The 24,822-nt window shown below is 37.7% G+C and overlaps 2 protein-coding genes across 2 annotated transcripts; one reads left to right on the top strand and one right to left on the bottom strand.

Moving 5' to 3' along the window:
* Nucleotides 1-2,116: 2,116 nt before the first annotated feature.
* Nucleotides 2,117-13,614, bottom strand: LOC117304865 (monocarboxylate transporter 12-like). The gene is made up of 6 exons (XM_033789492.1): nt 12,789-13,614; nt 8,264-8,560; nt 6,378-6,715; nt 4,607-4,832; nt 3,147-3,290; nt 2,117-2,510 (listed from the first exon to the last, which is right to left on the bottom strand). Exons 1-6 carry the CDS (start codon nt 13,231-13,233, stop codon nt 2,287-2,289), a joined length of 1,674 nt encoding a protein of 557 aa, XP_033645383.1. The 5' UTR covers nt 13,234-13,614; the 3' UTR covers nt 2,117-2,286.
* A 3,325-nt stretch (nt 13,615-16,939) lies between these two features.
* LOC117304631 (calcium and integrin-binding protein 1-like) lies at nt 16,940-23,944 on the top strand. Its single transcript, XM_033789179.1, has 7 exons — nt 16,940-17,142; nt 17,999-18,033; nt 18,641-18,740; nt 19,514-19,661; nt 21,632-21,741; nt 23,172-23,260; nt 23,516-23,944. The coding sequence occupies exons 1-7, from the start codon at nt 17,092-17,094 to the stop codon at nt 23,535-23,537; spliced, it is 555 nt and encodes a 184-aa protein (XP_033645070.1). The 5' UTR covers nt 16,940-17,091; the 3' UTR covers nt 23,538-23,944.
* Nucleotides 23,945-24,822: the final 878 nt, after the last annotated feature.

Raw genomic sequence — 24,822 nt, 5'->3', positions numbered from 1 at the left:
AAACTTTGTTATAGAAAAATAATGGTTCATCAAAATCAATTTCATTAAGACTATATCCTTCAACTGAGTTAATTGCAAGTTCGTTGTAGATCAAGTTGCCGTGCAACGATGTTAAGAAGTCCTTTGAAAGTTATGATTGGCTTTTTAAAGTTTTTGTTCAGCCTTTGAGAAAGACTCTGCTAGAGTCGAAACGTCAGGCCATTAACTGTTTGTTTGCATTTATACCATAAGTCCTTTTGGTTGGTTAGTTGTTCTAATTCTGTGAATATGGAAAGTTCTTATAATATAGCGCTTTACATCAAAAGGGTTCGGAGAAACCCATATTTCTTTGACAGACATGTTAAAAGTTATTATGAATTATATTGTAGCACCTTCAGTTTACAGAGTAACCTGGCGCAATATGCAGCCAACCATGACAGACATGTACATGGCAAGGTGTGGAATTCATAAAGAGCTAAGACTAGTCTTTTCTTGTATTGGGGTTGTCCTATTACTTTAGGACAAGCCTTAAGATTTGAATGTCTCCTAAGGCTAATCCTATGTTAGGACTAGTCCAAAGTTCTTGGTGAAATCGACCCAAGGAGACTTGGCAAGAATGCAAGAAAACAGATTGACAAAAAAAAACAGATGTGAGCGTGCATAAAAGTTTGATTGGAAAAATATCACACACTTCAATGGGTCCCGACATTTAATTACTCGCAAAACTTCATTGGTCCAAACATTTTTACAGAATAGGCAGCGAGAATGATGGCAGTCTACAGAAACTGGAGGAGTGATTTGATTGATTGATTGATTGATTGATTGATTGATTGAAAACAACAATAGTTCAATTATTCATTTTCCATTTCAAAAAAAAAAATTATCATCAAGTTTTTTAGTTATGTCATCAGCCGAATAGATATTAAAATAATTTTACAATGATCCGATAGAAACAATTCAAAGAAAAAGTAATGTGCATCCGAGCAAATTTTCATACAAAACTAAAAAATAACAAAACACAGTGAGCATTTTTACAACTATACGAGAAGGGAATGCATTTTACAACAAGTGTAAAAAAATAATAGAAGCAACTAGTTTTGTTTTCAGACAGAGTAAAGGAATGCATCCATCATTACCCAAAAAAAACACCAGAAATTCAAAAAGGTTAAATTTTGAAGACATCATGGGAGAAAGAATCTTGGTCAAGAATATAAAAAAAAAAAAAAATGAACACTTTGAAAACGTTTGTTGTCATGTTAAAGACTAAAGCGTCAAAATACAGGCTAAAATTACTATTATTGGTTTTTTTTTCCCTCAGGCTTGAGTAGTGATGTGTCACAGAAACTATGTTACTAGGAAACATAACATCAATTCACAACCCTTAACTTTGACATTTTGGTCGAGTAGAAGTAGGTCAACTCTTGCAGGCGTTCGTAATACGACCTTCAATTTGACCTTTTGGTCCAGCTGAAGGAAGTCAAATCTTACAGCCGTTCGTAAAACGGCCTTTAATTTGATCCAGTTGAGGAGGTCGAATCTTGCAGACATTTTGGGCATTAATTAAGAACAAGCAATTGGCAGCTGCTTTGGTATGTATAGAATTAATGACAAATCAATTTCGATCTAAATACACCGTAACACGAAATTGCCAATTTTGGCACATTTGATTTGTGATTGTCTCATTCTCATTAACGTGGTCAAGTCCAGCAACATGTTATCATTGCAATTGTGGTATCATCTTAAAGAGGAACAGTTCAGCTTTGCAATGATATATACCATATACAAAGAGAGTATTAAATAATAACAAATATACTGGATTGAAAAAAGTTTCCTTACTTTTTGTGAGCAGTTTACTTCCAATACAAAGACTTTTCCAATGAAAGTTTCCACAAGATTCAAACATTTTGCAAGTCTTTGCTTAGTATTTTTAAAACACTTTTAACAAATGGAGTGGGAGGGAATATTTCTCATGATAAATCTAAGGCACCATGATGTGAAATCACACAGTTGGTTTGAAAACTAAACCATCAAGTTTCCTAAACTATATGTTAAAATTTTCCTGGACAATAAAATTATTTAAAGGCACGCGTTGTTTCAACACACACAACTGTTCCTCAACTTAAATCCAACGCAAAAATTGATGCTTTGTGTGACAAAATATGGCAGCTCAAAATCCCACTTCACTTATATAATATTTCGTTGAGGTTTTTTTTATTTCATTATTTGTGTAGACAGTTTCCCTCGAAACTCTATCATGTCTCTGTTTTCATTTTTCTTTCAACCAGTCGCTTCAAATTTTCTCCGACCTCATACGGTTGTGACAATCTCCTCGATGATAAAGTCTTCATCTTCCACTACCGGGACCATCTCAGCCGTCCCAGTGACCTCATCCACCTTGACCTTGACCCCGATGACCTTGTAGATTTTGGCAGTCAATGGGATAAGGAGGAACGCACCGCTGGTCAGGAGGAAGAAGCCCGTGCAGACGTAGATCGAGATATTGTAAGAGTTGGAGGCATCGTATGCACTGCCTGTAAAAATAATAACACAAAGTTGACAGTTTAGCACTGAACTAATGATACTTGTTAGTTTCTCATGATTTTAGACCGTTTTAAAGGCACTGGACACTGTTGACAAAGTGAGAAAATAAGAGTTGCGAATTCAGAATAGTCAATGTTAAAAAATGTCGAGTTTGAAGAAACAAAAGCTGAAAAATACCTTGCTGGCTAAGATCATTGATTTCATCCTGATTAAACTAGATTTTTTGTTCAAAGGAAGTGGACACTATTGGTAATTACTCAAAATAATTGCTAGCATAAAAAGGAGAGCAATGGAGAGCTGTTGATATTACAAAACATTGTGAGAAACAGCTCCCTCTGAAGTAAAGTAGTTTTTGAGAATTAAGAGGCAGTTTCTCACTTGAATGTTAAAAGAATTAGGCCTGAAGCCTTTTATTAGACATCTGAAAGCACACTTTGTGCAACTAGGGTTTTTTTTCTTTTCATTATTGATAATCTCTTGCAACTTTGTTGACAAATTAAATCAAAATTTTCACAGATTTGTTATTTTGCGCATATGTTGGGATACAACAAGAATACTGGTCTTACAAAAGGTGTCCAGTGACTTTAAATAAGTAAACAAAGGAAATTGTTCTTATAAATTCTCACCGATAATAAAGCCACCGACAAGAGTTCCAACTCCTGCTGAGAAAAGAATTAGAGTCGACGATTGGCTGGCCTTGCGAGGTCCAAATATCTCCATGCCAACAGGAAATGGCAAGGTGTTCATACTTGCCTTCACAAAACCGATTCCTGAAACAGACAAAGAGAAGTTTCTCATTACAATAAAACTCTTTTTCTTTCTTGTTCCTTATTTTCTGATTTCCTTCGGAGAAAATCCTTTGGGGAAACGGGGCCTTTTTTTTTATAAGACTGTAAAACAAAACAAAACATGTTAACAAATGAGTTCACACTGGATGGTCACAAAAAGGCTAAGTTAGGATACGTTATATTCACATCCATACACAGCCTGTCTTTGAAACTTTGAGTAAAAAAAAATTAAAACAAATTAACCAGAAATGATCTGATACAAAAATGAATTTGGGTTAGGCTGTTTTGCTATAGGAAAGAGCTGCACTACGGGTTGTGCTACACAAATTCAACTGTTTCAAGCTTGTATACTCCAAGTGTAAACTTATGTTAAATCATATTTCATATAAAATGATTTTGTTTTGTACAGATATAAAGCCTTTTTTGCATTTCATTAAACCATTCAATGTCTAATGGGCAGAGCTGATTGTTTAACAAATAATTTTGTGTTGGGTTTTGTTTCAAACAACTTTAACACAATATAGTATCTTTAATATTATGTTAATGTTATTCTCCAACAAATTGTTTCACAAATAAATAAATATTTCACCGATAGCAATCTCAAACAAATTTGTTTCTAAATATTTGTTTTAAAGTTAGGATATTATCAAAAAGTGTATACAAAATTCAAGAAAGGAAAATAAAGTTAAACCAAACCATCAGGCTAGGTGATAACGTTCAACCCTCATTTCATCAGTTGTTTTTTTAAGCTTCTTCAATAGTCCAACGTGTTTCAGATATGGATGGTGTATGTCTATATGTCTCAAGAGTTCACAAACATAAACAACTTGTGCTAGCTCACTGAGTTGTTAACTTAAACTGAATTTCAGTTTGTCCTTTCCACTAGTAGATCACACAAAAAAACCTTTCAAAAAATGCTCAATGTGTTGTTTAGGGCCATTTCATACAAGGCAATTTACAGGCAACCAGTTCCAGGCAATCTCAAAGAAGTATGTCATTTGTATTTCAATGTTCACATATTTTTCTTGGGGCTCGTACGACATTGTTTAAAAAATTACTTGGGTAGGGCCTACTACCAAAGTGGTCCTGGAGCATGCACTGCAGTTGGCTGCCTCCAAGTTGCCTGTAAAAGTTGCCTTGTTTGACAACGCCCTTACACCATCCAACTTCAACACTAACTACTAAAATGAACAATTCAAAACATGCAAGCAGCAGAAATCAGTCTTTTCTGGTTTAAGCTGGTTCGTTCCAGTTCTATCCGGTTCGATTCGGTTCGTTCAGCCGACGGTCTTACGTACCTACAGCAACTACACAGACAAGAGGGAAAGATGATACAAATGCACAGGTCAGCGTTATCAAAGTGGAGATCAAGCTAATACCGGTGATCAAGTGCACTTTTTGGAAAGGCAATTTGTCACCGATAATAGCAAAGAGAAGCTTGGAGCCGGTCTCGGAAGCTGCTGTTATGGTAACCACCATTGAACCATGGTGGCTAGAATGGCCCAAACTGGTGATATAACTCACCTGAAAATCACAAACAAAGGAAAGGGTTAAAATTATGTTATGATGATGATCCTGGTGAATGTAGAGTTGTTGTACCGCCCTCTATTGACTGTAGTTGTTAAGTCTATTAGCATCATGAACCAGTCCAATCAAACATGTCTAAGTGTCTCAGTGGTTAAAGCCTAAACACCACAGTGAATAGTGAAGTGGTCGTGTTTCAAAGCCACAAAGTCCTTCCTTCAAAAGAAAGAATTCAACAAAAATGGTTATCAAGTTAACCGACAATAATATTGTACAAAGTTTCAAAATAAACCATATTATTTCAAAGTTAACAACCAACTTTCAGATATTAAACTTTTACAAATGACTTAGATGAATAACCATAAAATCAAAACCAGGGCTCAATTTCATGGCTTTGCAAAGAATCAGCACTTACAGAAGCAGTGAATCCTCTGCTTACGTCAAGTGTATTTCACAGGTTAGCAGAGAATATTTGCTTACACAGCTAGTGCAGAAATTTACCGCTTGCTCTCTAAGCAAAGAATGGTGATCCTAAGCGCATAATTCAGCGGTAAGCAGAGCCATGAAATTTGACCCTGGTGTCGTTCTAGTCACAATAGCCAAAAAGGTACTTGCAAACAAGTTGAATTATTGGTAAGTTTTTTAAGTCTTAAAACTATTGCAATTATTATAGCACTTAATCACAAACCACAAAACATACCATCCAGGCTCTAAAATTACTCTATATGAATTGAGCAATTTCAGTAATAAAACAAATTAATACAGCCTTATTTCATCGTTATCAACTGTTTTAGCCGCATACTTCATATAATATTACTAGATAATAATTATTCTTCACTCCACCAAAACCATTGCAAAAGTTCTGCAAATTGTTAACAAATGAGCTAAAACCTTGGTTTTTTGGTCATGACAATTTAGAAATAGTGGGAGATTTCTGATATGACAGCAGGCATCTCCCTTCAACGGTCGTTTTCTATTGCTTTCTTCGCTGAAAACAATGGAAAATAAGCGCTGAATGGGATGCCCACTTTCATCTCCGAAGTCTCAAAATAATTGCAGTTTGTTTTTTTGAAATAACAAACACTGTCGCTATGTATGTACAAATTTTCTTGGGTCATGGGTCATAATGGGTATAAAAAAATGACATTTTAACATCAAAATTTGAGATGATGATAGCTGTTTGAAGCGTGAGTCTGACAAAAAGATTAAACACATAGTTTAAAATTTTGAGTCTGACAAAAAAGACTAAACACACGGTTTAAAATTTTAAGAAGCATTTAAAAAGATGGCTTTACCCCTGGATCTAAATTTTGAGTCTGACAAAAAAGATTAAACACACGGTTTAAAATTTTAAGAAGCATTTTCAATGGCTTTACCCCCTGGATCTGATGGATTCAGAGAGATTTTTGTATCTGGAGAAACTAACAAATAGTTTCTCTCAAGGCAGACTAACACATTTCTGAGTTCAGCTGAATGTCTGAGCATTTCTCAACCCCTGGACCTAATTGACAAAGCGAAGCTCGTAAGTGTAACAGCAATACTTACAAGGTTCACGTTGAAAAAGCCCATGCCTATAGCTGGAGCCAAACTGGCTAAACCAAACAACCAGGCCTCTGGCATTCGGAGCATGCTCTTTTCTTTCTGTGGTATCCACACAATCTCATCTTTCAGCTTTCTTGGTTTCTTGAGCGAGTTTTTAAGATGTGGATGTGGAGTGTCGTCTTTTGGTGCAGAGGACTTTTTGTTGTCGTGGGGTGGAGATTTCATGGGTAGGGCGAAGAAGAGGCAGAGCAGGAGAATGAGACCAGAGCTGATGCGGCAGGCTATCCTCCAGCCCACTACATCAAGGAGCTTGGTAATGATGGGTGTCCAGCAGAAGAGGCCTTCAAGGAGTGAGAAAATAGAGGTATTCTGTTACCGGGTGGAACTCAGGATTCAATGACAAACAATGGAACTTGGACCCAGGCCTTTAGCTTAACTTTTGAAAGGGCAATAGCACCACTAAGGCATTTTCTCCTTGGTATAAAGGGCATCAAATGAGGAACTACTTGAGTACTTCAAGGGCACCAATGCAACGACTAGGGGGCATGGAGGCAATCGCCTTCATTGCCTCCGTGAAGTATCAAGCCAGTTCTTCCAAAGTAGCCGCTATCAATGAATCATTTCTAGGTCGTTTTCTTCACCCTGGCTCCATGATGGTTTGTCTAACAATTTACAGCTTCCCAAAGATGAGTCAAGATAAATCTACAACTTCCTTTATAACTTAAACTTGCCCTTGTTTTGTCTGGGCCTTCCCGACAGGTGATTGATTGATTGATCACTGATCTCTAAGGGGATAATCTGGAGTTAAAGGCACTGGGGACACCTTTGGTAATTGTCAAAGAACGGTATTCTCACTTGGTTTATCCCAACATGTGCATAAAATGGTGGTCATTGAAGTTGCAAGGGAATACCGACAGAAAAAACACCCTTGTTGCACCAATGTGTGTGCTTTCAGATGCCTAATGAAAGGCTTCAGGCCTGAAGTCTTAATATTTGAGTGAGAAATTACCTCTTAAACTGTATGTGAACTTCAGAGGAGCCATCCTCACAATGCGTTATACTATCAACAGCTCTCCATGGCTCGTTACCCAAAAAAATATTATGCTTTTTTGAGTTGCTACCAATAGTGTCCAGTGCCTTTAAACCCAGTCACAAGGAAGGCATGTTATTAATTTGATCAACAGGATGCGGACTTTGATCAATGTATACAGCCAATGCTATAGCTTCCCAATCACATGATTGACAGGACGAATCCATTAACATACAATACTGCATCAAGGGAGACTAATAGTGTATAATCAAATTATTAGGGAAATCCGATATTGTGATTAAAATTAATTTAATTACATTCTAAAGGGTCTTGATCCATATACAAGCCCATTATGAAGGTTGTTTAGTGAGCTTCTTTCATACTGCCCTAAATCAGTGAGGTGTCATGGCCGAGCGGATAAGAGCACAGAACTCAAGCTCTGAGCAGATGCTTCTAATCAGCAGAGTGTGGGTTCGAGTCCCGGACATGACACTTGTGTCCCTAAGCAAGACACTGAACTTTAATTGCTTCTCTCCACCCAGCGGTACATGGGTACCTGTGTGGGCAGAAATTGTTCTTGTGATTGATGGATTGATTTAGCTTACAGTAGCGCATATTTGGTTGCACATGCTGTATACTCCTCAGGGAGCTGAGATGGTTTGAGGAATGAATTAAATGGCCCAGTGGCCAGGGGCAATGATAAAGGGTTGCTTTAAGAAGCCCTTCGGATGTGAAAAGCATTGTACATGTATTTGACAATACCTATATGTACCAGTGCTTTTAACAAAAGCACCGGATACCTATGGTAATTGTCAAATGCAATGCCTGTTTTTGTTGTCCCTATTGTTTACACTCTTACCAACAGTAGAACCCATCAGAACAAAGGAAGTGGCACGCATACAGTTGTTGCCCGGAAAGTACCTCATGAGCAGATCCATACTCCCCTTGAAGATGAGGTTCCATCCGACACCGTAGAGCAGGCTCAATGTGAAGTAGAGGTAGAAGAGCTGAGGAGCGAACGAAGACGAAACCAAAGACGCTGAGCAAGTGATGATACCGATGATGCAAGTCGTCCGGTTAGAGAGCTTCCGAAGGAAACAGTCCGTCAACGGGCTGCTCAAGCTGCCAACAATATACAGGAGGTTTCCGACCCAGCCTGGGAGAGATAAAAAGGAACAAAAAGAGAAGAAAGAGTAGGTGTTAATCTTCGATTCATCAAGTTATTTATTGGCTGTGATGTGGTTTTTTTCTCTTTCGCGTTGACTTTGGGTTGAATTTGGGTTGATTGCTTGATGCAAATAACAATGTTAGTAAGGTCAATGTGGGCATGACTGTGCTCCAAGCCTTTAACATAAACATTTGAATTTTTGAGTTGTTTCCAATAATTGGGTATAGAAGGTGAGGGAAACAAGCTATGGGGTGAGGGAAACAACCACTTTAGCCCAACCTGACCTTACTTTCAGGAATGATTTGTTGCAATGTTGTAATGGAAGCTTTTGAAAATGAACAATGATGTTGTAAGAACTGAACTTGTTTTGTGGATTTGTAACTTTTAACTGTTAACAAAAATTACTTGTTAGCAGATGTTTTCCAAAAAAGGTGTCCCTGAAAGGTTTAAAGATCTTTGGGATTGCAACTTGATTTTTAGAGTGATTGTTAACTGTTGTTTAACTTATCAGCATGCTTTTAGCCTTAACTGTCATTATCACTTTTTTATGAAGTTGTGGGTTAATAACCTAGCCAAAGTTTGATTGTTAAAATCAAAACCAAAAATCATAATTCTTGTTGCAGTTGACAGTGTCTTTTTGGTTTGTTTTAGTGTTGCAATTACTAGATCCCTCTTCCCTTCAAAAAGAATTACTAGACATTAGGCAAACAAGTGATTAAAAAAACTGAATTTTGTTTTTTCATAAAAGCAAACAACATAGAAAAGCCACAAGAAGGTATCGTCTGAGTTTAGTCAAATTGGATTAAAATTTTCACTTTGCATTCAATAATTGTATGGAAAAGAATCAAAATTTGACTCAAACAATAATATTGTCAGCAAAATATTTGTAACAATTCAATTCTGAATGTTGGGACATTTTGCGGCCAAATTTCTGTGTATCCGTTTGTATCTATGCTTCAACGGTAAGTAAGTCCATATTTTAACTTCAAACTCACACAGGATACCTTTGCACAATTTTAGACGGAGACACAACAGACAGACAAACCGACATCTTAAAACGAACAAAGCTAAGGTAACATGCATTACTCAGTGTTTTGATGTTAGAAGTTTGTTTTACAAAATGACTAGTTTTTGGAGTTTTATTTTTTTTTCAGAAATTAAGAGACTCTCTTATTATTCAAACTTTTGCTCTTACATTCATTTAGTTCTTTGCTGTGCTGGATCCTATCTTAGGTTGTTAGTAATCTTATTGTCTGTAATATTATTTTGAGTTGATATTGGTGAGATTTTAGTTACAGGAAAGCAAGTTTTCTCTCCTCAGTCGAACCTTCGTCACATTTGCATTTTGGACATAGGCCTGAAATGACATGGAGGCCACGGAGGTCATGACCTCCATTGTCCCTGGTCTTGACCTTGGTGCCCCTTCAAAAGTGTCAAATATAGACCAAAAGATTTTACAATGGAGGTGATTTTTGTAAAATGAAAATGGCCTTGCTTTTTTTTATTTTTTTATTCTTTATTTTTGCTTTTTTCAATGAACTGTGGTGAGCCTCAGTTTTATCTTTGAAGACAAAATCATGGTTAAGATGTTCCTCATGGTGCAAAGAATGAAAGGGAAGTGTTCTACAGAAATGGATTAACACAAAATATGTATGAACAAAACAAATATGCGGAGTAAGATTTCAAAATGCAATCCTTTTATGGCCACTATTTTTAAAAAGAAGTTGAAAGAACTGTAAAGAACTTGTTTGTTAATTTATTTTTAAAGGTGGTATTTTTAAAGCAACTTTGGAATTTAACCAAATTTGGTTTAGATCTTGAAACTTGAAACAGCACACTGGATTGCATTTCCAAATTCTTAAAAAATTATTTAAAAAAAGCACAGACAAACAAACAACACACTTGTAAACAACCCGTCAAAATGCTGATCTTAGATATCAATAAATGTTCTTGAGGAGAAATTTTTGTTAACTAAATTTTTGTATATCGCAACCCCTGAAAAATCAAGAAATTTTCTCTATGCCTAACGAAAACCTCGGTTTTTGGTTTTCTATATTTTTATAGTCAGTAGCCTACATTATCATTATATTGATAATCACTTCCATTTTTTTTTTTTTTTCATGAATAAAAAAACAATTGCTCTTGTTTTGGTCAAAAAAGTATTCCCAATTGTTTATCAAATAAAATTAAAATAACTTAAAGAAAAATTGCACTTCATCTCCAACCGTTGATTCATATATTGCTAAATGGGAAAGAAAAGTTATTATTGTCACATAATGTTCATCCGGTGTACATAGTTTTTTTTTTTTTTTTTTTTTTTTTTTTTTTTACATTGATAATTATCTGAGGGTTGCTCAAAGAGATTGTCTGATGTACAATCACATAACAATAAAATAAATATTTAAAATTAAAACAATTTCACGGTTTTTACAGCATACTGCTCAGCCAAGACTCCCGAGGTGTGACGAAAGCCCTGGCCTGGTGAGTGGCCCTGGCGTGGTGAGAGCTGGCGTGGTGAGTGGCCTGATGTGGTGAGAGGTCCGGCATGGTGAAAGACCTGGCTTGGTGTGATGAAGGGTGTGGGGTAGTTGATTTTTTTTTCCATGCCAGCGGTGAAACTCCCACGTAGAAGTAAGAAGAAGAAGAACTTCACGATCTCACAATGCTTCTCAGATAGATTGCGTTCGTCACATCACTTTCTCTCCGAATCTGCCATCCTTTGTGTAGCCCATCGGATGTTCCATCTAGACAAGCCCATCTGGTTGATATTTTTCAGACCAATTTCCATGACAATGCATTGATAGTGTCTCTCCCACGAGCTCTATACGCTGAAGTGGGAAACAGTCGCAAGTAAGAAGCAATACATACACACAAATCACACACTCTTTCAATATTTTCTACAAACCTGATACCTCTGAAAAATAAAGTTAGTTGTTTTGTGGAAAGTTGGGTTTAAACATTAGGGATCCCTTTGTAATACTCAGTAGTATTATTCTTTGAGGTTAAGTATCAATTGCGTTAATAGAGAGTTCCCCACTTGGAAGGTAGTAAAACCAATCAGGAAACTATGGTTTTAATTAATGGTTTCAGTGTTTTATTAAACATGTGAATAGTTTGCCTTTGAGTAAATGTTTTGCAACAAGATTGTGGTAAAATAAAAAAAAAAAAATTAAAAAATTCAATTTTTGTCAGGTTTTACCAGGTGTAGTTTTTCATGCATTTACGATACATTGACAAGTGCATGCATCTGGTAGTGTTAGATTTGTTGTATTGTACAAACTTTGTTCAGTGTTGACACATGATTGTAATGGTTTGCGCAATAACACAATGAATTAACCACAAAGGGAGGACAGGTTTTTCTTCCAGAATTTGAATACAATGGCTCAGGGATAAAAGGTCAGTCTGACCATGGGGTCACTATTCTGGAATTTTTACTCCAACAACAGTCACAGAATTCAAACTTGGAAATTTTACCTAAATGAGATATTCCTTTTTGTAAAAATGTGTGAAAAAGGGTGGCGTGATATGGAAAGTTATGAAGTTGTACAAACATATTATCACACTCACAGTTTGGAAAAAAAAAAATCCAATAACTTCAAATGGTATACAGGATTGTATTGTATAAAATGAAATAACTTGAGACTAATTGCAAATACATTTTTTAAAGTTAAGAGGTTAAAATAAACATTGCTTTAAACAATAATTATAAAAAAGCAATATTTATTTTGACTTCATAACTTACACAAATTAAACAATAGACAAATTCAATGGTTTATACACAAGAATAAGTCTGAAAGTATGCATACTTTACATGAGCGAACAAAACAATTTTTTTTAAATAATTGTTTTGAGGCAAAAAGATTTGTAATGATTCAAATTGATGTGCATAATAATAATAGTAATATTATTGTCAACTCACAAAAGAATATCATCAATCAAAATCTTCAACATGGGACACAGAGATAAAAATAGATTTGAGTGTCACTTTTCTAATGCACTGAGTAAACACTTGGGAATCCAACACTTGTAAAGAGAGATAATATATATCAAATATTAATATTAAAAATTGTTTGAAATACTGATAAAAGGGTGTGTTATTATCAGATAACAACTGCATAACATGACACAGATCAAATTTATTTGAAAACAGACTGTATAAAAATAAACACTTAAGTTAAAACTTATCATGAATAAACAAAAACTGAACTATTCTCACCTGTTTCTGTAGCACTTCGGCCAAATTCATCCTGAAGACTGATGAATAACACACTGTAACAGCCAACCCATCCAACAATCATGAAAAACATCAAGAATGTTGAAACACTCAAAACCCAACCCCAGTGGGTATCAAGGAAAGAGTCGACTTTGAGTCTAGCGAGGGTGAGCCGACTCAAGCGGTGTTCAGCATCAGTTTCTGGGGTGTTTGAGTCCGGACATTCTCGCTTCTGAAGGAGATGTCCGATGATGACATCGGGCTGGTGTGGGGCTCGAAGCGCCGGGCTGAGACGGTCGTAGCCGGTATGTGTTGGGACAACAAGGCCCCGGTGGTGGTGGTGGTCTCCATTGGTCGTCGTGTTGTTGTTGTCGGGGTGTACAGGAGCAGTATGTGGCGAGTTAGTGTTTGAGCTACTAGCTTGCATTTGCTGGCAAGGAACGCACATTTCAACGTCACTATATAGTTTGTCAACGTTCCTATACTAATTATTCAAAGTTAGTTTCAACTGTTTTTTTGCAGTGTACTGGTGCTCACGAGTGGGAAAGTGAACTGGCAATTCGTTTCAACTGTATTAAATGTAAACTATACAGTACAACCATATGCCGTTTGACAGCGACCGTTTGTTAAACAATAATATTGGTCCTTGCATGCTCTGCTCAGAACATTACATTTTCATATCTCAGAAAGAAGATAAGGATAAACCATTGATTTGAGTGGAAGCTTTACAATTTTAGCAGAGAGACGCTCAATCACTTATATGCAGGTGTGCATCGATGGGGCGGGTTTGGGTGCAGACGATCCGGGGTCCCGGTTTTGTGTACAAGAGGAGCTTGTGTCATCCCTCCTTTGTGTCTGCGCAGAAATCACATTTTCTCCTTGTGCGCATAACAATCGTCGGGTCACACCCCACTGGTTCCCTACTCCTTTAGCGGGTTATGATGAGAAAGAGTGACAACCAGCTGATTATTTTGCAGACGACACGCACAGGCACTGGTTTGAACCGGTCGGCATAGACTGGATTTTTCTGGATTGGCCCTGTGAGCACTGAATAATAGTTGTGAATTGTGAATTGAAAGTGCCCTCTCCGCCATGCTCTCACAATGGACATGGACAAACAATAAAGCTCAATTTGTTTACGGCTATTATCATTAATGTTCAGAGCTGTTTTATATACAATGAAGTGCTATTTTTGATCGAAAAAGTTACCCCTGTGCACACTCATTGCTGATGCTTAGTTTGCAAAAAGCGTGTTTACTCTTAGCATAGAGTTTTAAGGACTTACTCCATAGAGTAAGGACTTACTCTATGCTCTTAGTGAGGGGTTTATATGCAATATTTCTTTTGGTTAACCCTTACAACCGTGTTGGCACTGTGAAAGAAAAAACAAGCCATTTTTACTCGAGTGTGATTCGAACCCACCCTTTGCCATTCTACAGCAGAGGTTTCTACCTCCTTGGTCTTACCAACTAGACCACCGAGATTGCATGTGAGACAGTCTGAATCAAAAAGTGTCAGTGCACAAAAAAAACATCCTCACTGATGCTGAGTGAGTTTCGCCAAACAAGGCGTGTTTTTTTCCCCTACACCTGTTTATCACACCATCTCACCGAACCCAAGTACCTGAATCACCGAGGGAGTCTAATCAACAGGCTCTCATTTTGTGCAAAGAGTTTTTTTTTTTGTTTTTTTTAAGGGTTTAGAAAGGTGATGTTATATAAGGGATGTTGTTTAATTTTCCTGTTCAATTTGTTTGCGGTGTTGTTTTCAACTTTTTATTGACCTCCTTGAAGACGATGGAAGTTTAGCTAAAGGGAAGATCACGACCAGTACTACTTGGTATGATGTAAAAAATAAACAGGTGATCGTTTTAAAAATTGCCAGAACTTCTTACTCCTCAGTCTCAGTGAGTTCGCGTTTTGACTCTTTGAGTCAGGGTTCTATAAAAAAGAAAAAAAGAAAAAAAAAAACATGTCATGACCACAAAAGAACAAGCACCAATTGCATAATGGCGTCACCGTGACTTAAAACTGCCGCTGCACCAATTAAACTAAATAAAATACCTTAAAGGAACTGCAACGAGCTGTTTCTGAGACGTTCAAACTCTGCTGACGCCCATTTTTAACAATGTGTAGTTGATAAATTATAGGCAACACTCAATCAACGACACAAAAGGCACTGGACACTACTGTTAATGTCAAAAGATATCATTGTGAGCCTTAAAAACTTACGAGTAATGGAGAGTTGTTGGTAAAATAAAAAACTGTGAGAAACGGCTCCCTCTGAGCTCTGATGAAGTACCGTAGTTTTTGAGAAAGAATTAATTTCTCCGCACTCAAAAATAATAATAAAAATGGGCCTACTTCAGGCCTGGACCTTTGCATCTGAAAGCACACCTTTTGCAACAAGAGTGTTTTTCTTTCACTATTCTATTGCAATTCGTTGAATAACAAGTGGAAATACTGGTCGATGACAACTTCTTGTCCAGTGCCTTATCATTATGGAGGTGTCGCAAAACTTAGGTGTGTTTTTCTTTCCGTGTGATCGCTCATTGTTCCTTTGTACAACCTATTCCGGCAAATCGCAAAAAGCCTTGCATGCTGTATGAATCCAGCAAGTAAACAAAATTTCAAACATAATATCTTTGAATTCAAGCACGATGGTGCACAAAGAATTTCTATTTTCTGTGACCGGTTTAAACTCGTGACCTGCCCGTTCTGCAACTTTTGAGGTGGTGCCTTTTTACATAATAGTATGTTATTATTGTTGCAAAAAACTTGTGACTTTTTAGGCACGAGGCTCCCTTCTTGAACTGACCCACACAGTGTGTAGTTCAATGTCCGTGGGCTATCCCATAGTTTTTTTAACGAGTCGGATATAGTCAAGGCTGAAATTCATCTTTCATAGGGCAATTGCTTTAGCTGTCACCAGTTGGAGCCGAGTTGGTATGCAAGCTTAATACTGTGTTGAAGCTTGAATTAAGTGTTTTGCGCGCGGTTTGTAAACAAAATTTCCCCTTTCTAAAAAATAATATGTTTGGAAAGGGGCCAATCACGCAACCCCATGCAAGGAATGACATTTTTTACTTTGGCGTTAGTTTGCTGGTTTGAACTTCGGGAAAACATTCCATGTGCGTTTGGTGAAATTGTGTTGTTTGTTGTTCTTTAAAACAAAATACGACATAACAGGAAACGAATAAACTAGGCAAGCTGAGAATCAGCCGCCAGTCTGCCACGGGGGCATGGCCCATGCGCACGCAATTATTTGTTTGACTTGGCGTTATAGTTGCAAGCTAAAGTAGTCCCAGCCTATTTTCAATACCATCCCGCCCGGGTAATAGTTAAAAAGCATGACAGTAACATCCTCCGCGGTAGTAGAATAAAGCAAGACAGTTCTCTATATAAGAACAAACTCTACCTTGCAAGAAGATACACACATTGTGTTTCCGCAAACCAAATAATTTGAGTGAGTTTGTTGCAAAACGGGGAGTGCCTGTAATGACCCTGCTCATGTGTGGACGGCGTCAGTTTGACACTAGACTACCTGTCTGAGAAACTCGGGTTAGAACTATGATTATTCACAGCATAATGTTTGTGAGAGGAATTAATAGACACAAACTTTTAGTTAGTCTAATGGTCTCAAACCACTTCGCACTCATCCCGATGGCTAGAACACAACACACATGGTAGTAACTAAAGATGCTACAAAAACGTTAGTTGAGCCGCCGCGGCGGCTAGTATAAATCTTTTGTACAGCCAATTCAATGTTTTCGTTATCTTCTAATTTAATTGTCAGCAGTCTGCCAATCCTTCTTTGGGTGGATTTCACAAAGTTAACACTAGTCTTATCTCGAGTTAGGACGAGTTACTCTTCCTAACTTAGGACTAGCCTTAAGTTTGTAATATCCTGAGGACAAGTCCTAGGTTGGGACCTAGTCCTATTGTGAAATCGACCCCTGGTCAGCCAAACGTTACGTCCTATAATTTTGTGCCATTTCATAAGATCACTTGAAACAACGCGAACTTTTGGTTGAAATAAAGAGGGCGCTGTTTACCGGCCCACCTGTTGCGAACCAATTACGGTGGTTACACAAACATCTCATTCTTAACTACTTGAGCGGGTACCATTGAAAGGAATGACATAATAAACAGGAATTTCCAACACAATCGATCAGCGTAACACTTCAATCGTCACCGACCGAATCGTAAACTGTGTGACGACAGACAGGATGTAAGATTTGCTGATTTCGTCCAGAGACTTGACAGCAGAAACACAAGAGGAAGTGAACAGTATCTGTACATCTGAGATGGGGGGATCGCATAGTGTTTTCACGGAAGAAGAACTTGGTGATTACCAGGTAAAAACTAACCGACCTGCGCGTGCGGTGACGACAAGTGGAAGTTGTTGTTTTGTGTCTGTATCCTGGTGTCATGTGTTTTCAGTAGGATAACTGCTATTTCTTCCTCTATGGTTCTTGATAATTTACCTCGATTTCGTCTCGGTAAAATTATCAAGAACCAGGCCTCGTGGGGATTAAACCACTAGTTGATGACCTGTTCACCACACATTGATTCCCTTATTTAAAACATTCATTGACACAAGTCACAACCATCATCATCATGACAACTCCTGTTCCAATTTCATAGCAAGCATGACACTGACACTAGTGACAGTGACACGGCTGCACAGCTGTAGCCCATCAACAGCATTACTAGCCTCTTCCTAGAAGTGAATTACGAGGGTTCGTTCTGCTATTGTTTGCACAAGGAGGCGATAGCGGAACGAACCTCAAATAGTTCTAGGAGTAGACTAGCCCAACCAACAACACTCCCATCAGAAAATTAATTTGCAACTATATATAAAGTGAAAATGAGCTGGTCACAAATTGTACGTTTGACCATACATAGAGAAGGGTTTAACATGATATTTTGGCTGGTATTTATGGTAACCCCTTTCCGTATCCTGTCACCACTTTTTCTGCTAATTTTTTACCCAAAACTTAAAGCAATGTCTTATTTTAGTGAGTAATGTTATTTTTTTAAAGATGGCTAGTTGCGATAACGTAACCCTCCTCCCGAACGTAACCCTCCTCCCGACGACGGGAGGAGGGTTATGTTATCGCAACTAAAGAAGGCACTATGTCATGTCAAGATATGGAAATTTTTCCCTAGACACATAAGATTAATCTTTCTCTGCTTTTCTTTATCTTTTAGGAGCTCACATTCTTCAGCAAGAAAGAAATTTTACAGTAAGTGATTGCTCTTTCAAAAAAAGGAGGTCGATTTGACTTTCAAGACCTCTGCCTAAAGGAATAATGTTGAAGTTTGCATTTCTTCATCCTATCCTACACACAGGGACACTTCAAACCCTTCTTAGTGAGTGATGGGTGCAACAGAAAGGGCTGTTAGGTTTGAGATCATAGATATTTAGTCTTGGTATTGGTACAAGACCTTGTTCCTCAAATCACTTGACTATCGCAATTCTCACTATCCGGGCACACTCTTACACAAACCATCAAACGAGACAGGGCGCTGTTTGGAAAAACTTAAGTTTTCATTTGTGACTTCTAAGCGAGCACCCTCTGGGCCTCTATCAGTGAAATCGTGGTTTGGGACTTCTACTCTAGCGAACACCCGCTAATCAATGAAATAGTAGCATCGCATACGTGAGTCACTAACAATAATGTTTAAGACCGCAACTTCATTCTTGAATGGTGTTCTGGTTGTATCTTTCTGTGTTTTTGTAGAAATGAGATTTATTAGATCCCAAAGAACCCTTTGGGAGTGGGGGGGGGGTGTAAAATGCCAGTCATTTTATGATTGTCTCATTTTTCTGTTCTGCTCTTTTTTTTCCAGTGTACATAAGAGGTTCCATTTACTAGACCCAGAAGCAGTGAGGGCCAACAAGAATGCAAGACTTCCAATGGATAAGATTCTAGAGCTGCCAGAACTCAAGGTAGAAAACAGAAATAAATTCTGAACATAATCACGAACAACTCGTATACTTCTCGCCAAAATGTGGATTCGTCAAACATTAAAGCAGCATCACCACTCACTGGCATTCCAGCTTTCTCCTGAAGACGAGCAGAGTAAACTGGTCAAAACGTCGAGACTCGAGACCAAACAGACTCTTTTCTCTTCACAGCCAACACTCCCACAAAAGAGAATAAGAGTTTAATATTAATAATTATTATCTGTAGTTTTTTTTTATCCTTCACACCATGCAAAGCTTCAAATCAAACAAGAAATAGAATTAAATTAAAAGTTACGTTTAATTCCCTGAAAATGATTGTCCAGTAAGTTGTGCCAAACATTACCACCAAACATCCGATGACACATGGTACAAAAAAGACTCCCAGAGACTAGGGATTACCTAAAGTAAAGTTCAATTTGAAAATAAATAAAAGACTGAAGGAATTTGCTTTTTTTTTCTTTTGTTGTAGTACAACTTGTAGCACCTGTTTTTAGATCAAAGGTCTCCAACATCATTATTTTTCAATATTGAAGGTTTTTTTCTGGTTAAATCAGGATGAAATCAACGATCTTGGCTGGCTGGGTATTTTTTCGTCTTCTCTTTTTTTTGTAAATAATGGTTAAACCAAATTCAGATTTTCAGGTATAAACAAAATATTTCGTTTGACACATCCACCCAATTTCACGAAAAACAAACTCAACATTTTTTAAACATTGACTATTCTGAATTCGTCACTCTTATTTTCTCACTTTTAGGTGAATCCATTTCGTCATAGAATTTGTAAAGTCTTCTCATCAGCTGAAGATGGTTCTTTACTGTTTGAAGACTTCTTGGATATGATGTCAGTGTTCAGCGACGCTGCACCCAAGAGTGTCAAGGCAGAGTATGCCTTTCAGATATACGGTAAGATTAGGCCGTGTCCGAAACGGCGACTTCGGCTACAGCTACGGCTAGATCGCGCGCGTCTGCTATTCTTCAACACTGGTAGACGCGCTGATCTAGACGTAGCTGTAGCCGAAGTCGTCGTTTCGGACACGGCCTTAGACTCGCTCAAGTACCCTGGGCCCATGGCAAACAGCCTAAAGCGTGGTTCATACTTCCTGCGAATGCGAAGCAGATTTTGTCGCCACATTTCCACTGTTGGGAGTTATTTGTTGCGAATACATAACAATTTGTATTGCATTTACATTTGCAGGATATGAACTGGGCTTTACTTGAAAAGTTACTTTTTCAGAAAAGCAAGTACTGGGATAAATCTTTTTTCCATGAGACTAGAGTGTAAAAAAGAGGCTGCCATAAACACCCCGAACAGGTGTTGAAAAGGTGTTTTCAACAACAACAACAAATTTCTGCTGCTTTCCTTCATGGTTGGAAGTCAAAAGCTTTCCAAATACTGATATGCATTTGTCTTGCCATTGTGTAATTAATTACACTTCCAAAAGTACTGTGATTTCCATAGACTTGACCTCAATGGCCTCGGCCCACCATGTTATACTCTATAAAATTACCAGTCATGAACTTGGTTTCACCACAAGCACCCTGGTGTGTCACAGTGGTGAGTCCAGACCCCATCCCCCTTCCACTCATTTAGCCTTGCTTAAAGGAACACGTTGCCTTGGATCGGACGAGTTGGTCTATTAAAAGCGTTTGAAACCGTTTGTTATGAAATGTATATGGTTGGAAAGATGTTTAAAAAGTAGAATTTAATGATCCACACAAGTATCACTCGAAACTGCACGGTTTTCCATTTACGTCGCGAACTATCACGGTCGGCCATTTATGGGAGTCAAAAATTTGACTCCCATAAATGGCCGACCGTGTTAGTCGACAGGGTAAAAAAAAAAAAAAACGCAATTTCGAGGCATATTTGTGTAGATCATTGTATTCTACTTTTACAATATCTTTCTAACCATACATTTTACAACAAACGGTTACAGAACGATTTTCAAAGACCAACTCGACCGATCCAAGGCAACGTGTTCCTTTAAAAGCTACCTGGCGATGGTGACAATCTGTCTCCCAATACCCGTGGAATCACAGGGAGTCATTATTTAGCAAGCTATTTTAACAAATATTGAGAAAACGGTGCATGTTTTCAATTTTATTGGGCTCCATGAGCTGTTTTAAGATACGGTGGACACGTTACTACAACACTGTAAGGTTGCTTAAATCGGTATACACCCAAACCACACAGTGCACTCCTATAGAGGCCACCGTACCTCAAAAAGGCTCATGACCTTGTTCTCCTTGAACTCAATTTCACCACAAGCACCCTGATGTGTCACAGTGGTGAGTCCAGACCCCCTATCCCCAATCCAATCCTCCACCACTTATTGAAGCCTCATTTAGCCTTTAAGCAGATGCTAAACTAGTGTTTATGGTGACGGAGTAAGACGAGTCAGTTGGCAGTGTCTACAATCTGTCTCCAAATATACATGGAATTGCAGGAGTACTTATCTAGCAAGCTATTTTCAAAAGTTGAAAGCACCATTTAGCCTAGAAGCAAATGCTGAGCTACCTGGGCATATACATTTCATAAAGCTGTTTAGCAAAAAATTCTGCTTGACAAATTTCATTGCTAAGCAAACATCGAGTAGGGCATCAGTAATGACACAGCATTCTTTATGGAAATTTGGCTGGTACCCAATTTCTGCTAAGCAAGACTTTTCGATGCTTAGCGCATTTGTGTGCCTTAACAGGCTTTAGGAAATTTGGCCCAGTTTATGGTGACAGAGCAAGACAAGTCAGTGGGCAGCGTCTACAGTATGTCTGCCTATCATATCCAAAGAATAACAGGGAGTCCTTATTAAGCAAGCTATTTTCAAAAAACCAAACCCTTTTGAGGAAATGTCATTTGTTTTTTCCCATTGCAGACTTTGATGATGACGATTTCATCAGCAGCGCAGACCTGCGTGAATGCGTTAATAAGCTGACCGGGGAGCAGCATTTGTCGGATGAAGACATGCAGCAGTTGATTGATAATGTAAGTGACACTGTCGCTAGCCATGGGGCGTCTTTGTTATTTTTGTGTCTGACTTGCTGTTTAAAGTTAGGGTTAAATTTAAGGACAAAGGGGTTATGTGAGGGTCACTTAAAAGGGTATGTGAAATGAAGATTAGGTGAGGTTTGTGGTAGCACCTTGTGTCAACCTCTGTTGAGTAATGATGATTCTGAAAAGAACTGGGCCCAATTTCATGGCTCTGCTTACCAGCAGCACAGAATCAGCACTTATGGAAGCAGGGAATTCTGTGCTTACTGCAAGCGTATTTCTCGGGTTAGTTGCGAATTTGGGCTTCTACAAAAGGAATCAAAACCTTTTAATGTTTTTTTTTTCCAATGAGGAATAAGGGTGCTCAAAACATGCCTGCAGGAAGTCTGGGCTCAGAGCAGTTGCTCATCACCAATTATAAGAGATAATACTACCCCAGGAAAAAATTACACGGGAAGTAAGCGAGGAAATTGCTATTTGCCGAAAGACACCTGTTGGTGATGACAAAGATAGATTCTGGTTTTTGTTTATTTTTTTTTACTTAGCAAAATGTTTTCTTCTTTGGCCTGCAGCCCAAAATAAAAGGTCAAAGGGTGTTACAAACCTGTATGCTTAGTTTTTGAAAGGGCAAGGGCACCAAGGTATTTTCTTCTTGGTAAAGGGCATCCTCTATTGTAAATTTCTACTGGAGCATTTCAAGGGCACCAAGGCAATGACCAGAGGACATCAAGACAATCGCCTTTGTTACCTCAGTGAAGTATCCGGACTGGTATAATTTGCAACAATACTTGGCAAAAAAACAAAGCAAACAGAAAAGTAGATGAACCGAGTGCTTTGACCAACCAATGTTGAAGACCAAAACAAACCAAAACATAATGCTCAGAGTGCCTGGCACAAGTTGGTCCTGGGCAGGCCTGCTCAGGACCGCCAACCATAGCTACAACACTGTTCCTTTCACAGGAAGTGAAAACCATGATGATAAAAAGTTGTTTTCTAGAAGTCATACACTAAGACTAAGAGGTCACTGTCCGTTAAGACATTCACCTTGTTTCGTGTACTACCCATTAATTACCAACTACCTGTGAGAATAAGTCAGCATTCAAGTGTGTTGTTAATCGATCTTTAGAGGGCAGTAGGGAAATCTTGAGTTGCACCAAAGTGGGTCGCTCGCCACAAACTCTATTCCACTGGAGAGTAAATGAGGCAGGCCTTGGTTTACACACATGACACATGGGCCATGGCCTCCGTTGCCCCTGGTCTTGGCCTTGGTGCCCTTCAAAAGTTTTCCTGCGACTTTTGATAATTCAAGATAAAATTGTATTCGATTTGCTAAAGATGAACCTAAATAATCTACAGCTCTTTAGTGACAATCGATATAAAAAGAACTTTGTTGATTTCAATTTTTGTATTTGTTCTTCCCTCAGGTCCTGTCGGAGTCTGATTTGGATGACGATGATGCATTGTCTTTTGCTGAATTTGAACATGTGATTTCCAAATCACCCGACTTCTTAAAGTGAGTTATAATAATATCAGAGGTATAATTTCTTTGTTTAAAAACAAAAACCAGGCGATTAACTATATTTTTGCATAATTATATCGTGTTAGGTCCTAGAACACTGAATAAAAAAATATGTAAATTTTATATTTGTTTTTATATATTTATTATTTGCCAAATGGTGTGATTTTTTTACCCATACGGCGAGACCAACCAACTGTATCTGACAAGCTCATATCTAAAGTTGCATCTTATTTCTGTTTCAATTCACAGTTCTTTCAAGATCCGATTGTAAGTGTCATCAAGATGTCTTGGAGTATCCCAGAATTTAAGATGAGACTGATTGTTTTTCACCCATTTTTGGTAACGGCTCCACAGTATGTCCAAACCTAAAGTTGTGTGTTTCTGTTCGTCGGGGATGAGATTTGCCAAAATGAGAAAATTACTGAAAATGGCTTAGGGGCTTTGTGTGGATTTCACAAAGGATTAAGATTAGTCTCATTTGAGTTAGGATGAGTTACTTGTTCCAACTTAGAACTAGCCTTAAGTTTTTAGTATCATTCTCCTTGGCCTAACTCTTTGTGAAATCGGCCCCTGGATTCCCCTACATGTGTTCTCTGCGTGGAACCTTTTTTTTATTTTTTTATTTTTTTATTATTATTATTGGTTTATTAAAACACATTCAAACATCGCAGCTACAAGCTGAATTGAGTTTAAAATACAGAGATTCATAAAAAAAACTCCCAGATGTTACAATTTGTGTGGTTTACAGACTCTGTGCATGACAAGAAATACTACAATACAGGTTTGTACACAATGTGGTGATTTTTACTTCTTTTATGTATTTCACAGAACTTTTAAATAATATATATTTTTAAAGAGTTTTCCCAAGACAGTTTTATCGAATTTGATCCGTTTTATTGCATGGTAGAGCGTCTGCATGATATCATATTTTTAAACTTTCCTAAGGTAACGAAGTAACTGATGTTTTATGTATATATTTGTAGTTTTCCACAGTGCCTATGAATAAATCTTTGTAATTAGTTATTTTACATTTCTGTTCTTATTGATCGCCAAGCGTCAAAGGTGAAAATGATATCAAAATAATAACTGATTTATAAAATAAAATAGATTGTCATTATAGCCACAGTGCCAATTCTCAAAACAAAAAAAGGAAAAAGAATTTGTACATTTTTGGTAAAAACTAGAAATTGGAGAATGCAGTGAAAATATCTGTCCATATATCATTTGAGACAATTCATGCCTACTGTCACACGGTATGTCCACAGCTGATACAGAGGGTGTGCACAGGAGACAATTTTCTATCTATTTCGAGGGTTGCTACCACAAGTACACCCATACCTATCCATTGTTACTATATGTAGCTATAAAAAGTTCATTCTTAAAATATTTGCTATTTATGTTTTTTAAGTGAATATTTTATTCTGGTGATCTGTTCAAAAATTTACTTCACTTTTGAGAGTTGTAGCAATGTACTAACAGCAACTACAACATAGTCCCCTTTTCAAGGTGTGATCTCCACTGTACCTTCAGACCTAGGCCCCAATTTCATAGAGCCA

The sequence above is a fragment of the Asterias rubens genome, chromosome 21, assembly GCF_902459465.1.
Source record: "Asterias rubens chromosome 21, eAstRub1.3, whole genome shotgun sequence".
Lineage (NCBI taxonomy): Eukaryota > Metazoa > Echinodermata > Asteroidea > Forcipulatida > Asteriidae > Asterias > Asterias rubens.
The sequence above is the reverse complement of the archived record's forward strand: the minus strand, read 5'-3'. Positions and strand labels throughout refer to the sequence as shown.